This window comes from Megalobrama amblycephala, linkage group LG18 (genome assembly GCF_018812025.1).
Source record: "Megalobrama amblycephala isolate DHTTF-2021 linkage group LG18, ASM1881202v1, whole genome shotgun sequence".
Taxonomy (NCBI): Eukaryota; Metazoa; Chordata; class Actinopteri; order Cypriniformes; family Xenocyprididae; genus Megalobrama; species Megalobrama amblycephala.
The window spans coordinates 16076434-16094491 of NC_063061.1; the positions used below are offsets into that span (position 1 = coordinate 16076434).

At 34.8% G+C, this 18058-nt stretch overlaps 1 protein-coding gene across 7 annotated transcripts in view; it reads right to left on the minus strand.

Moving 5' to 3' along the window:
- nrxn2a (neurexin 2a) overlaps positions 1-18058 on the minus strand; it is a 516409-nt gene that overhangs the window by 290129 nt on the left and 208222 nt on the right. For 6 of the 7 annotated variants that reach the window (XM_048167611.1, XM_048167610.1, XM_048167609.1 and 3 more), the window contains 4 exons: positions 16761-17144; positions 15470-15673; positions 12323-12349; positions 400-519 (listed from right to left, as the gene is read on the minus strand). In XM_048167611.1, coding sequence (XP_048023568.1) covers positions 400-519; positions 12323-12349; positions 15470-15673; positions 16761-17144 — 735 coding nt within the window. The remainder of the gene's footprint in view (positions 1-399; positions 520-12322; positions 12350-15469; positions 15674-16760; positions 17145-18058) is intronic. The other variant, XM_048167605.1, reaches the window with a different exon arrangement.

Below are 18058 nucleotides of genomic sequence, written 5' to 3' on the forward strand. Positions count from 1 at the left end.
TGATTAATAAAAAGTTCAAAAGAACAGCATTTATTTGAAATAGAAATTTTCTGTAATCATTTGAAAGTACTGATACTTTTAAAGTATCCTTAATGAAAAAAAGTTTTGTACATACTGACTTTTTCTGGGCTCTTTGAATAAAAAGTTCAAAAGAACAGCATTTTTTAAAATATAAATCGTTTTTAAAATTGGAATTGTCTTTAATGTCAATCAAATTTTTATCAATTTAATGCATAAATACAAGTATTAATTTCCTTCAAAGGGACCCCAAACTTTTAAATCGTAGTGTATACTTGGACAGACAGATTAAGACTGCATCATGACTTGATTATAACTGTAATAAGTGTCCATGTGTCCATATACAGTACATGTACAGTGTGTGTGAGGTCTTCCGCTCACCCTCCACGGTTACGTTGTCAACAGAAAGCTGCAGGCTCTTCCCACGGCGCACCACCTTCACAGAGTGCCACTCATTGTCATTCAGCTTATGCCCTGCGAACAGAGTCTCCGGTCCTTTACCTGCAGAGAGAGAGGGCCAAAGTCACACACCGCTGCAAGCTTCCTGTCTTATCAATACAGCACAGTCTACCTCACAGGCCTGGTGCTCTCCCTCACACACATACAGATACAGACACATACTCACAGTGAACTGACAGGACATATCTACAAACTCAAACGTCTCCAGAGAGAGTGCAGACACGCATACTGGCACTCATGAGCATACCTACACATGCAAACACAACTCATTTACATTTCACACAGCCACGCACCCACACAAAACATACACACCGAGACATTCCTTAAGGAGAATCATGACACATACATATGCTGTTCTTCTAATACTTTCTGCGAGCCTGTATAGTGTGTGTATATATATATATATATATATATATATATATATATATATATATATATATATATATATATATATATATATATATATATATATATATATATTCTTTAAGAGGCATGTACCAGTATTTAATTTCTGGTCAGTAACAACAAGCTATTAGAGTAGCAGAGGTATAACAGTACATCACGGTATGAAAATTGACAAAAAAGAAAAAAAATATTATTGAACAAAAAAAATAAATAAATAAATAAAAAATGTTACATTTCAAGTGTTCGGTCACTTATGACCAAATTAACAATATCAGATGGTTAATTGCTGAGTGTTTACTTGTCTTTAATAATGCTTGAAATTTATATTAGTTAGGCTAGTGTTTTTGCTAAGGTATTTTTAAACCACAGGCAAAAGTTCCTTGTGTAAGTGTTCTTTAGCCTTTGATCATGGTATTCAGCTACAATGAAATGTTTTGCAATAAGTCTTTATAATAAATGTGAATGATATCCATGCCACGGGGCAACTTTTTGAGCAATGTTGCTGGGCAATGTTGCCTGGGCACTTCCCATTGTGAATGGGAAACAAATTTCTATCTGGATATTTTAGAGTGAATTTTTTTACCATGTATCTGAACAAGATGTCCAGGACATCTAGCAGAAAAATATTCCCACAACATTAAAGATCCAGCAGTATATTTAATGGTGGGCATGGGGTGCTTTTTATCCATGTGTGCACCAAACCCATCTGGTGGGTTTGCTGCCAAAGAGCTCTTTTGTTTTAGTTTCATCTGACCATAGAAGCCGGTCCCATTTGAAGTTCCAGTCTTGTCTGATAAATGAATATGCTGGAGATTGTTTCTGGATGAGAGCAGAGGATTTTTCTTGAAACCCTCCCAATGTGGGGATGTAGGTGCTGTTTGATTTTTTTTTTTTTTTTTTTGGCTTTCTGAGACTCAAGACTCAACTAATCTCTGCAATTTTCCAGCTGTGGAACTTCTTAATTATTGCCCTGATAGTGGAAATGGGGATTTTCAATGCTTTAGCTATTTTCTTATAGCCACTTTCCATTTTGTGAAGCTCAGCAATCTTTTGCTGCACATCAGAACTATATTCTTTGGTTTTACTCATTGTGATGAATGATTAAGGGAATTTGGACTTTGTCTTTCCTCATGTTTATACTCCTGTGGAACAGGAAATCATGGATGACAATTTCATGTTCATGATCACTCTGGTGTGCTAAAAAAAAAATGTAAATATGAATGGGAATATTTTTAGAGATATTTTACTCATAAAAAATTCTAGAGGTGCTAATAGTTGTGGCCAACATGTTTTGGAGAAAAACATGCATTTCATAATGTGATTTTCCCCCCACTTTCAATTCTTTTTCTTCAAAGAAAGGTTAGATTTTTGCTAATTTTATGAATTAAAGATCAAAATGATAAACAATGCAGATTTATTTTTACAGTCATCTGACCATTTGATTTGATCATCTATTAAATCAATATAAAAGTTATTTTTCATATTGAAACTGCTGAAAATACATAACAAAGTAAGTTGATCCACATATATGACAGCCTCTAAACTTGGTCATACTAATATTATATATAGGCACTGAACTAAAAATACATTCAGTCATCACTCACAAAATGAATTCAATGGGTCATCTTGTTAATGCTATAAATGAATTATGTCTCCGTTTGTCATTACCGATTAAAGAGTATCTGGTGCCACCACACGGATAAAATAAAAACAAAACATTTGCCAAGTACATTGGAATTGACTGCAACTGCTCAGGGGCGTCGCTACACTGCAAACATCCAAATAGCAATCATGTTATGTTTTTTTTCTTTTTTTTTTTTTTTCTTTTCTTTTCTATCAGATGTTTAGAATCAAAACTAGCAATGCCAGATTCAAAAATTAATCATTCTTAGTCAAACAGCTTTTAAAAACTGCTCATGATTCAGTTTTGAGGACCATGACAGAAGTTTGATGCTGTCGTGGAACAAGCTATACATACCTTATATATATAAATATGTGTGTGTTAATGTTGTACTTAATGTTGTACAGCACATTATACACATTATTATTATTATTATTGAAGTACTATTGTTAGTATTCTCCTTTGCATTATTAATGTGATGGATTAAATGTATGTTGTATAATGTGCCCTGGGAAATACATTTTAAACAAGAGATGACAGATTTATGGTTTAATTCCATCGAGATTACACTGTTGTTGCATTGAGTTTAATACATGCTTCAGCTGGACTAATTTAGAATTGTTGTGTTTCATTTATTTTTGGAAAAATGTGCATCTGTACTGGAAATAAATGTTGTCTTTTTTAAATAATTCATTTTGATGTGGTGATTCGAGGGAAATGATGAATGATTTAATATCTTTGAGATAATACACTCAAATGTACCGCTGGTTGGTTTGTATTCTCTGGCTCCTATGTTAAAAGATAATGACATGGGAGCCGGAGAATAGAAACCAACTAGCGGCACCTTTGAGAAAACAACCTTGCTTTTCGTTATACAAATATACATTTAGTAAATACTGATCTATAATTTTGTGAACAAAACAAAGGCTTTAATAACATTCTATAAGCAGGGATGGGCAATATTTATGATACATGCATTTCAAATACGTATTTCAAATACAAAATATTATTTTGTAATTTGTATTTGATAGGGTTGATGAAAATGGCTTTGTATTTTGTATCAAAATTCTTTAGTGTTTTAAATTAAATTTTGTTTTAAAATACTGTAAAATACTTTGTGAGAAGTCTACATGATGACAACATAAAAATGCAGCCTCTGATTGGTGCTTACTCAATCATTTGCCCAGATTAGAGTTCAGAACAGATGTTAAGTTTTGGTGTTCGTTTTAGTAGCCTAGGCTAAATAGTTTACCAATTTACATAATGTGTCCTTGAAAACTATTATACTGAGCAGCAGCCCCCTATATTTATGATTAACAATCAAATGATTCATTAGTTTGAAGCTAGTTGCTACGAATACAGGTGCCATCAGTTGTCTTCTTATGAATGACTTGTTTGTCATTGAGTCAGTGTTGCTGATGCAAAGTAGGCCCTTCGTTACCAAACATCAAGTAACTAAATTAGGATACAATTATGAGTCATTTGCAAACTGTTAAACATTAAACTATTGGTTACTTTAAAACTAACCTTCATCTAGGAGATCACAGGGATATGTGAATATTTTATCTGTTAAATCCACAATATGTAAATTTTCGCCGCTAGAGGTCGCTTATTCAGTCACTTATCCTTGATTTTGTGAAATCATGGGATGTGTTATCTTCACATCTACAGCCAGTGGAAAAGAATCGGGAACGGACTCGGTCAGAAAATATGTTTAATGAGAGTATTAACGTTACTGTATGAAGCAGAGCAGGGCCGAGTGATGTTGGAGCTGAACGAGGCCGCTGGAGCGAATGCTAATGAGAGACGAGCGCGACACGCGTCTCGAGAGCAGCAGAACTTTTATTATGCCACAGTCACCGCTTCCACTTTTTCCGATCAAGCGTATGTGGGGTAACATAGCGCTGTTTATTAGATACATTTGTGTGTTGAAAGTTGTTATAATGCTACTCTGCATTATTCGCTCTGAGGCTTGATATTAGACATGGTAAAACACGGTACTCGCGGTAAATCAAGAAAACGAGATTTAAACAAGAAGCTATATAACATGATTAGTTTTCTGTGTCGATGAATGAATCCAAACAGTTCCTCATCTGTCTAATAAAACATATAATATGTTTTATTAGACAGATGAGGAATATAATGCATCTTTGGTGTTTCCATGGTTTCTACAAAATAAAAGCAGGAGGACAGGCGAAGCACAGACACAGCCCGTGTCCTGGTTAAAATTGCTTATTTCACTGGAGTTAAACATTCTTGGAAATATTTGGGATAATGTAAGAACACAAGTCAATACAATATATAACATTGTTCTAGTCGTTTTTGGATATTTTAATCCAAAAATCCTGCTGTACATATTGTGCCTTTAACTGGTTGCCTATGTCAGATTTATTGGATGACTGGCAGAGAAAAGCTATCAAACATTGTTTACTTAATCAACTGAGTCAGTGTAATGGTAAAGGGATTGATCAAATAGGCCAATTGATGGAAGGTTTGTGAAGAAATTTCATGCTCCCTTGTAAAAGTATTTTTTAGTATTTTTAAAATACAAAAATACAGTAGTTTATTTTGATACATGGTGTGGCTGCTGTATTTTGTAGTTTATTTTGATACATTTAAAATTAAGGTATTTGGTATTTTATTTTAAAATACATTTTGATGTATTTTTGCCCAACCGTGTCTATAAGTATGTTTTGAACATTTTTAGAGCTAAGTTCAATTCACAGGATATAATACAAATGAGATGGTAATTAATGCTGTTTCACAAGGTTGCCTGCCCATTCAGTCTTAATTGTTAATAGTAAACAAACTTGGCTTGCTGTCCTCGAAGGAGGCTCGAACCCGAGGCTCGGCTCGAGTTCCAAGCTAAACCCCCCTATAACAGTACTGCGCAGAGGGAGAATAAGAGAAATAGAGGAGGAGAGAGGGATGCTGGAAGAATTGTCACTGGGGTTTATATTTTAGACGAGTCGGTATGGTTTCTGCGGACATACATCATTTGCCCGTGCAATACTTGTCATATCCGTAAATAGAGAAATATTGCTCCGGCTACTTTGACACGTGTATAGTTTTACAGTGGCATAGGTTAGTTATCACAACAAGCAAGAAAGGATGACACAGAGCACACTAAATCTTGAACCTCTGGGAAGTCACTAATAAAATAACGCAGAACAGAGGAGGGTCTGCCGGCAAAAAGAAAATGTGAGAGATTATAATAAAACAAGAATCAGCATTGGCTTGGCTTTTCAGAGATGGCAAGTACTGAAGGATTCGTAATGTTGTAAAAGTGGTGCGGAGATGGCATTTTTATTGCTCAACCGGAGAATAAAGTATTTATTTATTTATTACCTTATATGAAAACGGTTTGATGTATCGACTTGAAATCCATAACTTTTTGTCAGCATGGTCTGAAGATGATACGTTTCGATTTTGGTGAAAATCGGAGCAACGGTCTAGGAGGAGTTCGAAAAAGTAGGTTTTTAAAGAACAACAATATGGCAGACAGAAAGTTCAGCCGTCTATGGCAAATTTGATATCTATGTTCTCAGCATGACCCGAAGAATCTACTGAGACCAGTTTCATTACAATAGGTTAACATAGTCAAAAGTTATTAGCAATTTTGTAAATTTTGTTATAACTTTTGACCACAATGTGGCGCTGCGCCAAAACTTTTTGAGTATTGTCAGGGCATGGTGCCAAACACACATACCGAGTTTCGTAATGATACGCTAATGCATTCGTAAAATACAGCATTTTAACACAAAATTCAAAATGGCTGACGGTCAAAATGTCCAATGTGGGAAAACTGGATATCATTCGACTCGGCAAACGAGACCAAATTTATGATTTTTGAATAAACCCAACAGTAGTTATAAGCAAAAATAGCCATTTTTCATATCTCCGCACCAGTAAGTGCCGCTGCGCCAAAACAGTGCATGTTGCCTCAGGTCATGCTTGTGATGACATGTACCAAGTTTGGTCTGAATACGATAAAGCGTTGCGGAGATATAGCCTTACGTCTATTTTCGCAAGCACTACATACAATTAATTCGCGTGTTTTTCGAAAACGGTTTGAGGAATCGGCTTGAATTCCATAACATTTTGTCGGCATGGTCTAAAGATGATCTGGTTCAATTTTCGTGAAAATCGGAGTAACGGCCTAGGAGGAGTTTGAAAAAGTATGTTCTTCAGAAAATTCAAAATGGCGGAAAAATTTTCATGACGGAAAATGACGTCATAGGGTGCATTCGATTCGTCTTGACCCAAGGAATCAGAGGAAAAAAGAATTTTGTCTAGCCTTATGGTTCAAAAGTTATTAGCATAAACATGAGTGCAACTTTGGACAGCTGGTGGCGCTAGAGGGATTGAGTTAGAGACTCCAAATTTGCTATGGCCAAAGGTCAGACTATCCTCTAACTGTGTGCCAAATTTCACAACTTTCCCGCAAGCGGTTCTATGGGCTGCCATAGACTTCAAGAGCGGAAGAAGAAGAAGAAGAAGAGTACGGAACGCCAACGATTACAATAGGTGCCTACAAGCAACAGCAGCAGTTTTCCGGTACAGAAAATGAATAAAATAATCAAATATAAAATAACTGCATATTATCTTCACTGTATAAATTAAGTAAAGATTAATCATTATTGAAGTTACAAAAGCTATTCAGTCAAGAGCAGTGAGTGATTTCTTTGTAATTTGTCGTTTGATTAACATTAAAAACACAAACAGCAGGAATATTAGGCTTCTTTCCCTTTAAGACATAATGCACGATCCAGCACATATACTGTTACATATGCGTCGTATTTCTCGACTGTTATACGTTCACTTAAGACATAACCGACTACGTTTGCTAGGATACTCGCCAATACAGGCATTTTTGTGTGAATTTGTCCGTTCACGTGCAAGACTTGAAAGAGAACTTTTAAGAGAGTCTTTAAACACTGCTTCAAAAAAAAACAAAAAAAACAATTGGAAAAACAGTTCTGCTCATTATAAAACAGAGAATGACTGGTGATGCCTGAGCATTTGTGTGTAACATGAGACAAACGCATTATACTTAAACTGAATTGAAAGGAAATTGAATTGGCCCTGGGTATTTGTATAATCATCTTATAGGCTCAGAAGTTTTATGGCCGAAGAACAAAACCACACTGTGCCTCGGTACACAGGTTTAAAGTGACAGTACACACACACCAAATCCCTCACAGACCTCAAGAGTCCAACCACCGACACGAAACCAATCAGCGGCAGTGAACGCTCGCCGATAATAAGCTAAAGTAACGGTTTTGAGACGCGCCTGCTGCCAGGCCGCTGCGGCCCCGGTTGGCACGCGTTCAGAGGTGGCAGGGGTGTGCGTGGAAAAATGGGTCAGGCCGATGCAGCTGCCTCAGCCTTCATCGTGCGGAGCGGCTACTGCCTGACATGGCGGTTCAAAGCCCCTCAGACTGCACTGCTGGCTACTCTAATTGGTGCTGCAGGAGTCAACAGACCCTCCGAGGAACAACGTCAGCCTATTTGTAGGGGTGTTGTAGCACTCGGAATCTGATAAACGTCTCATGGATGATTTCGTATAATATGTTTGCAGCTTAAAATCACACTTTACTGTAGATACAGTAACTGGAAGTAAAACTCTTAACAACCAGGTATGTGTGACATTCTTTGCATTGGAATGCGTCGGTGTCATTTCATCCCTCTAATTAGCTCTTCCAGCTCTAAAAAAAAAAAAAAAAAAAAAAAACAGAATAAGCGAGCAGGAGGCAGAGCGAGGGGGAGTTGTCTTTCTACACCTTCTGGCAGCTTGTTAATTAAATTTAAATCGTTGCCCATCCCTGCTTTTAAATCTAAGAGCGCATGTGTCGATTCGGCTCGGCCTCGTATTACTCAGCACTTCGGATGAAACTGCGACAGCATAAATGATTCGAGAACAAATACAAATTGTTTGTGTAAGCGAATAGAAGTTATAACAGTGCTAGATGTTAGATATAATGCAGATCTTTATATCAAACTTTGATGAATAGCTGTAGGCACTGGAAAATGTCAATTATTCCCCAAAACCTAATGTTAATTTAATATTAATAAGAGATTTTTGCATTGTAACGTCATCTGAATCTGCTTCGTATTCATGACTACTCCTTGCTAAACTGTTTAAAATGCACATCATGGTGAGGAGAAAAAATAGACTTCTAACAGATGGCAGAGGGCCCTAATTGGGTATAATTTACTTTAACTACCAGCATTTCTGTCTATTTAAAAGTCAATTAACATTTTACTGTCATTAAAATTTCCATCAGTCTAAATATGTTTGACATACCCATCGAGTTAATATTGAGAGCGTAGAGGGGACTGCGAAACACTTTCACAGGTTAACATATCAAATGGTCATGCTCGCCCGATTATGAATGTACTTATCCACATATGACCAAGCAGAGATTCATCATCCCGTGAGCATTTTGCATAAATGGCTTCTTGGGTCCTAAATAGCGGGCATGCCATAAAACTTAATATGCGTCATCAAATCCTTAGTTTCTAACATATTTGATGACAAGGATGTTAGTTTCCCTAAAAAGGGATGATTTGTAGATTCAGTCCTTTAAAAAGCACTTGCAGAGTCTGAGACTTGCTTGAGACACAATCGTGATGTTATAATAGATGGTGTTTGTTGCCACCTGGTGGTGGAAACTGAGAATGAAATCATGATATGCTAATGAGAAAAGGAAAGTTCCAGTCCTTAATGGTCAATACAGCACTTCAGCAGTGGTAAAATATATATATTATTTTCAGTATAAGGTTTGTTTGAGGCAGGATTTATAAGCAGAAACGTGAAGCTTATAATATTATAAAAACATGCAGTTTTTTTGTTAAAACATGCATGCTTTTTTTAAAGAAAAGGAGGGACAAGCAGAAAATATTTTGAGGAAATCGACATTTTGCCACAAGTGCATGCTGTCAAAATCTGTGAAAATCTGTGAAATTCTGTTAAATATTGTGTAATTGATAGCTAAAAAGTAGCCAAATATTTCACACACTAATACAAAAGGAGCTCAGAATATGTATCTTTATAAATAAACAGTTGCAAAGTCTGTGTGGGCCTACTGTTTAAATGTTGTGCGTAAAGGATTTACAGTTTATTTTATTTTAAATAAGCACATGATGCATCATGCTTTTTCATTTATAATGAAAAACATTCCACAAATCCAAATTTGTTGAGTCATTATCACAGATGTATGAACAATCTTTGATGACGCATTTGAATGGTGAACATGTCAAAAATTTCACTACGCAAAAGGTTTTTATGCCTTTTTGGGAACCATGTCCTGAAGCACAAACACCTACTACCTCATGACTAATGAAGTACTAGAGAGACAAATCTCACAATTATAGGCCTAATTTACATGTAAATACTTTATGTGGCACACATTTTAGTAGTCTAGAATTTCTTAAGCAAATGGAAAAAGCTTTAATCCTCAAACAAAGGAAAAAGAGGATGAAGTCACATACTGTATGTGACACATACTGCCTTGTAATTTTCTTTATATACTCATAAAACCAAAACAAAACACATCCAATAACACACATTTTTACTCAGTTAAATAAATGCTTATACTGTATAAAGCCAAGTAAAGAATAAATGTACCAATATTAGCTGACATTATACTACTACATTATTACCTAGCTACCTACACAACCATTTAAAATTTGGGGTAAGTAAGAAAAAAAAAAAAAAAAATGTTTATTCAGTGAGGATGCATTCAAGGATGATCACAAGTGACAGTAAAGATATTTATAACATTACAAAATATTTTAATTTACATTAAACTGAAAGGTGCGTCCATAAAAAAAATATTAAGTAGCACTACTGTTTTCAACATTGATAATAATAATAATAAATATTTCTTGAGCAGCAAATCAGCATATTAGAATGATTTCTGAAGGATCACGTGACACTGAAGACTGGAGTAATGATGCTGAAAATTCAGCTTTGCTATCACAGGAATAAATTACATTTTAAAATATATACTAAAAAAGAAAACGGTTCACTTAAATTGTAATAATATATAATATTTTACAATATTTTCAGCTTAGATGAGCATAAGAGACTTCTTTCAAAAACTAAACAAAAAAAAAAAAAACAAACCCTTTACCAACACCAAACTTTGAATGGAAGCATATATATATATAAATGACTGTGATTTTAACAGTAAAAGACTGTAAAAATGCTGCGGTGAAAAACTGTCAATTGGTTTACAGAAAGTTTCCGTACTATATACGGTGAATAACTGTAATAGATCTAACGGTACATTTAATGTAATTTTATGGTAAAATACCGTTATATTCACAGTTTTTGGAAGTGAAAAATAACAATTCATTGTAAATTTTACAGTGAAAAACCGTAAATTGACATTCCCACAATTCCCTGCCTGGCACTTCACATTTGATATATTTTCATTGAAATAACTCTTAGTTTCTTCTTAGTTTTTCTCATTTTTTTCTAATCAGTTATGTACATTAGGGTTTTATGTTACATCTAATGTTGTTGAATGAATGTTTATTGCATTTTTAAAATGTCATGTGTGTTACCATGATGGTGTTTAGTGTGTGTGTGAATGACACTGTGTGCACCTTCTATATGTTAGTGTTGTCCTTCTCAGCTTGTGGAAAATCTGCTTGTGATGAACTTTGATTCATCATGTGACTCTTATCACCACTGTGTTTGGTGACTGTCAGTGTATTATAAAGGTATAAAACAGATATTAGTACTTCATTAGGTTGGTAAATTAACATTATATCAGTTAATGAAATACGTTATTTTACCGTAAATTTAACAGATTTTTTTTTACGTTGCTACTGTATTTTTTACGGTAAAGTTCTGGCAACCACAGCTGCCGTTTTTTTTACCGTAAATTTTACTGGGATTTTTTTACAGTGTCTATATATATATATGAAATAAAAAATGTATGTTTTGTTTTGTTTTTGACCCTTGGGAATCTGTGAGCTAATGTAAATGATAAGTAGATCCACATAATTTAATAAAGTATTCCAGTGAGTAGTTTAATAAATATAAACAGTACTACTGACGAACCTTAACTTTACCCTTTAAAAATAAATAAATAAAATAAAATAAAATAAACAAAAACAAATTTTTGATAAATTGTTTTCCAAATGAGGACATCCCTAAAAGATTTTGTCAGATTTAGCTAACTTCTATAGACAATTTGTTTTTGTTTTTTTCCAAATCTAGCTACACACATACACAAACACACAGTCCTTTAGTCTCATACATCCCATTCACACTACTTACCTTCAGAATCACTGCACAGCTAATACTGAGGACTGCACCGTTTCCCAACACATGGATGTAACACTGCTCAAATACAGGCAATGTTCAACCTCACGCCTGATTTGGCAAATGAAGATTTCTCCTTTTATTATATGGTTTATTATTGTATATTCCTAATGTAAAAGAGTCCCACAGGGACATGAACCAGACTAGAGCATTGGAGGAGCAGTGAGAAACATATGGTGTTGAAATGGAAACTGTTGGGATGGTTATGCTTAATTTCAAACACCGCAGCAAATCGGCATATTTTGCGGAACAAAAGAGATTGAGATTGAGGGAACGCAAGGGGGTGGGGGGGTGTTGGGGAAAGAGTAAGAGAGAAAGAGAGAGGGATGCCAACTGGGAACATGTTCAAAAGAAAATCTGTGTTAACGGTGCAGGAAGACAGGATTACGAGGGAGGAGAAGAAACTTTGGATGAATTGGGGCAGAGCATGAGAGAGAGAAAGAGACAAAAATAGCATTGCAGATAAAAGAATCACTTACTAAGGTTACAGTCTATCCCGATACAATCTGGTGGGAAAGAGAGTGAGATGGTGAGATTTAAAGGAAAAGAAACTAAAATTCAAAACCACATCCTTCAAGGTTCAATCTGCAGACAAACAAACAATTTTGGCATAGAGTCAACCATCCGGGGACAAGGTGAGAGTCAGAATGGCCCTCTCTACAAGTGCCCACACCCCACAATCCCAGGACGAGAGACAGCACATCTGAGAATCTATGTGATGACAAGACCAGATCTGTGACACCTGGCAATTTATATATATATACTGTATACACAGAAAACATTGGATTTAAGCTTGTGCTTTGCCTCCTTCCTGTATGTGGGTGGTGCCATTATGACTGTAGGCAAGGGCAATCTGCACCATCAGCCAAGAGCTCATGCTCTGTTTAAAAAACAGGTCACCTATAGGGCTAAACAAATATACAATGCCATATTTTTCAGCCTTTTGATATATATATATATAAAAAAATCAGCCTTGCTCTGAAATGGCTTAAAATGCTGATTTTATAAATCAGAGGGGGGAACACAGCCGAATATTGTATATGATAAAGGCTTGTTAACAATCTACTTAGAAATTATTTATTAAATGAACAAAACAGAGAATGATAATGATATTTTCAATTTCATTAACCAATATAACAATACATATGTTATACTACTGTTCAAAAGTTTGGGGTTGGTAAGATTTGTATGATTATTTTTTTAAATGTTAAGCCCACCAAGGCTGCATTTATTTATTTTTTATCAAAAACAGAGTAAAAAAAAGTAATATTGCAAAATATTAGAATTTAGAGTGACTGTTTTCTATTGTAATATACTTTAAAATGATATTTATTCCTGTGATGCAAAGCTATATATATATATATATATATATATATATATATATATATATATATATATGAAGATCTGATAAAAAGAAAAGTCTTTTGTGACATTACATATCTTAAACATTATCTTAAACAAAATACTAATTTATTAAAAAAAAAAAAAAAAAAAAAACTTCTGGCCCCCAGACTTTTGAATGGCAGTATACCTGCATATGCTTTTCGAATAAAATATCTTAATACATTTCTGAATGACCATTCAAAGAAACTGATGAGTCTGATGATGAGTTTCTGAATCATGGCCATATTGAATAGATTCACAAAAATAAAACAAATAAAACAAAAGTTTAAATGAAGTAAAGAAACAAGGAAAGAATGCAACTTTATTCTAAAGACACATTCATTAGAAAACTTAAGGGTCTATAAAAAAATACATTAAAATCATCATTATTAATATTAATTTTACAGCACCACTAAAATCATTATGAACCCACGACTTGATCTCTTGAAAATTTTGTCTTACAGAAGAATCTCTGAGAATATCATTCAAAGTTTGTATTATGAAGGCATTGTTAAGCATGGCATTAAGATATTTACCAATAATATTAAGTGTGTGTGTGTGGGTGGGGGGGTAATTGATCCTACTGAATAGTGCGAGCACTCTTGGCTGTGGTGAACTCTCAAGCTGTCAACCGCTACAGAAGAGTGACCACAGACAGCCAGGGACCCGTTTCACTGTCACACTGCTCTAAGACAGAAAGACTAGCTCAGACTCGACTCTCCTGTGGACTGGAACTGTCTGTAATCTTCTGTACAAACAGACACAGTCTGCCGTCAGAGCAGGAGCCTGAGCTGAGAGGACAGTGAGAGAATTACAATATGGTTCTTAAGGTGGGGGAGATCAGAGGGCAATTACATTTCTTCCATCACAAATAAGCTAGACTGGTAACACTTACTCAAGCGTATGATCCATAAAGTTCTCTTTCTGCTTGAAAAAAAAAAAAAAGAAAAACAAAAAAAGAAGCGTGATTGTGTTACTTTTCACATTTTGTCTTTGAAATGAAACTTATATCTATTATTTCGGTAACACATTACAATAAGGTTTATTAGTTAACTTTAGTTAATTACATTAGTTAAACTAATAATGAACTGCACTAATGCAGCTTTTATTAATCTTTGTTAATGTTAATTTCAACTTTTACTAATACATTATTAAAATCAAGAGTTGTATTTGTTAACATTAGTTAATGCACTGTGAACTAACATGAACAAACAATGAACAGCTGGATTTTTAAAAAAGATGAACAAATATAGTAACAAATGTATTGCTCATGGTTAGTTCATGTTACTTAATACTATATATATATATATATATATATATATATATATATATATATATATATATAAATGCTAACACTTTAAAATAAGATTCATTTGTTAATATTTGTTTTTGTTTTTTTTACATCTTTTACTATTTAAGTTAACATTAACATCAGATGATAGCTAATATGTCATATTTCATTATGGCTGTGAAGTTGATGGACAAATGTCATACTAGTAACAGTACACAGTATAAAATAAGTCTGAATCTATTACATATGTAATGAAATTTAATGAACAAAATTATTTAATAAAAGCATCTAGTTCAAGACTTTATCGATCAAGGAATTATTTTCCCATCAGGTAATCACAATATTTTATACATATAAAATGATTAAACCTTTTTTTTTTTTTTAAATGAATGGAAATCCCATTTAAGACATTTACTTTAATTGCATTTTCCTGACAACTAAAATAATAGAAATTAAATAATGATATTAAGCATTAAAGCAATCATATTATTGATTTGAGTTATGCCCTTATATATATATATATATATATATATATATATATATATATATATATATATATATATATATATATATATATATATATATTACAGTAAATGTTTCAATATTATGATCATATGTTTCTTGTACCTAAAGATGGCAGTTACAAAAATGTAGGAAAACTGAAAATGATGAAAATGATAATTTCCCCTCTGTCTCCCCTAGTATGACTCAATATGTCTTCTAAAGAAAAAACTACATTGGTTGGTCTCTCTGGCTGTCTGCTCTGAAAGCTGCAGAAAAGCTAGCCATTGAAGGCTGCAAAGGTGAGAGAGGAAGAAAGAGAGAGAGAGAGAGAGAGACAGTGTCAAGAAAGAGATAAAGATGGAGGAATGAGGGTGAAATGCATTCTGGGAGCGACCCCAGACTTGTTCTATGAGTGTCTCACTTTCGGAGGTCAGCGGTGAAAGGTTACCTAGGTTGACGGTGAGTCTGACCCTTCCTCCGTCTAGCTCCAGGCGCAGGGTGTCGGCGGACTCTTTGGAGGTGGTGGCCATGAGCAGACCGTAAGCCCTTTGTGACATGAAGCGCAGAGACACGTCCTCAGCTTCAGTGTGAACGGCGTGAGGCATCAGGATCTTCAGAAACATGCTGCCGTCATAACTCAGTACTGCGGACTCTGAGAGAGCAGGAAAAACAAGAGTAAATCAGAAAACAAGCTCTCAAAAATAAGGATCTTTCTGCTGACCCACTTGGACCTATAGTTCATATTTGTTACATATATCCCCATATATTATTAATATGCATTTTATGGAGTTATAATGTAGTTTTAAATAATAATATATTTTTTTTACATTAATTTACATTTAACTTATAATTTTATTATTATTATTATTATATTATTATAACTACAAATGTAACAAAAATTATAAAAATTAATTAAAGTAAAATTTTACATTTTAATTTGTCTATTAAGTCATTGTAGTTAAATTAAAATTTTAATTTATAAACATTTATCAAAATAAACTTCAATTAAACAAATTAAATGTAAAAAAAATAATAATAATAGTAGTAGTACACTGTAAAAAAATATTTTCATGACTTGTTATCACAACATTTTTTCTTTTGTTAAATCAACTTAAATAATTAACGTGATTCAGATAACATAATATTTTGCGCTTCTGTTGATTAAATCAATCATTGTATTAACTCAAAATTTTAATTCCAATGAACTCAAAATTAAGGCAACCAGGTAACTTACTTTTTTAAGTTAATCTAACAATTCTTTTTTACAGTGTAGTAGTATTATCATTATTATCACATGTTTCATGGAGTTACACTGAAGTAATAAAATAAATATATAATAATATCATTCTGTTAATTCACTCAGTCTATCAATAATGCTAATTCCCTTATATTAGTATAACAATTACGTTACTTACTACTGCAAACTACTAAAGTATTGCTTCAAGTGTATGTGTACCCTTGCTGAGTCACCAGTAACATGTCTGTAGTGGACATTGGGTGGCCACAATGCTATTCTTAGTGACAGACAGCAGAGGGCAGGAGAGAGTTAGAAACAACACCGCAACAGCAAACAAAGGCCTAGGCAGGTGGGATGTGATGAATAGAGCTGTATCTCAATATAAAATGATATGAGTAAAGCACTGGATCCTTGCACTTCTTTATGAGAATGCTCTCATTGGTGAGAAGTAATCCAATGTTTAATCCTCTCTCCCTACTGCTTTAAGCCCTACTTTCCTTACCCATCTCACAGTTGGGGCCCAGATATCCAGTTCCAGTGCAGTCGCAGACATGTCGATTCCAGCCCTCGCGGCAGCGGCCTCCGTGGGCGCAGGGCTCGGAGCTGCACCTCCGATGTGTTTCCCTTGTACAGAAGCTGCTGACACCCGGAGCACTCTGAAGCTCCGCCAAACGCCGCAGGTCTTTGCTGCGCCCATCTACAAAGAGGTCCCGCACGCAACCCACAAAGCCCAGCCTGAGGCGGGCGGTCCACACCTCTGGCGGGAGAGGAAGACCGCCGCTGTCCTCCGGCAGACCTCCCAGATACATTTCACCATCGAGATCGAGAATCTCACTGCCCTCGTTGGTGGAGAAGGGCACGCTACGGCCGTTGACGGAGATGGAGCCTAGGAGACAGGAAATGAAGATTCAATAAAGATCAGTGGTCATATGCTTGTGAATCTATACACATCAATATTTAGAGACATTTTAGTCAAATTTTTAATATGAGAATGGTGAACTGATTTAGAAATAAAAACTGGTTACATGATATGTTGATTAAACTGTTGCGAGATTGTGCATCATTTAGAACTGAATTTACAGTGCCTTTCATGCACAATTCAATTCCTCAATTTGGATGTAAGGAAGGGGAATTAAAGGGTTAGTTTACCCAAAAATGAAAATTCTGTCATTAATTACTCACCCTCATGTCGTTCCACACCTGTAAGACCTTCGTTCATCTTCAGAACACAAATTAAGATATTTTTGATGAAATGCAAGAGGTATATGACTCGTCCATAGACAGCGATATAATCAACACTTTCAAGGTCCAGAAAGGTACTAAAAACATTGTTAAAACAGTCGACGTGACTGCAGTGTTTCAACCTACATTTTATAAAGCGAAGATAATAATTTAGTGCACAAAAACAAAACAAAAATAACGACTTTATTCAACAATCTCTTCTCTTCCCTGTCATTATCCTTAAATAGTTGCCGAAGTAACAACAGTGAAGGCTTCTGTGTTTACATCCGAATGCCGGCTCAGTATTGGTCAACGCTGTACACGTGAGCAGCACGACGCATGCGTGTGATGCTGACGCAGGAGCCAGCCAATAATGAGACTCCGTTCTGATGTAGAACCTGAAAGCGCTGGACATAAACAACATATGAGAATGACACAGAAAATAAGATATTGTTGAATAAAGACATTATTTTTGTTTTGTTTTTGCGCACAAAAAGTATTCTCGTCACTTCATTAAAGGTTGAACCACTGCAGTCACGTCAACGGTTTTAACAATCTTTAGTACATTTCTGGACCTTG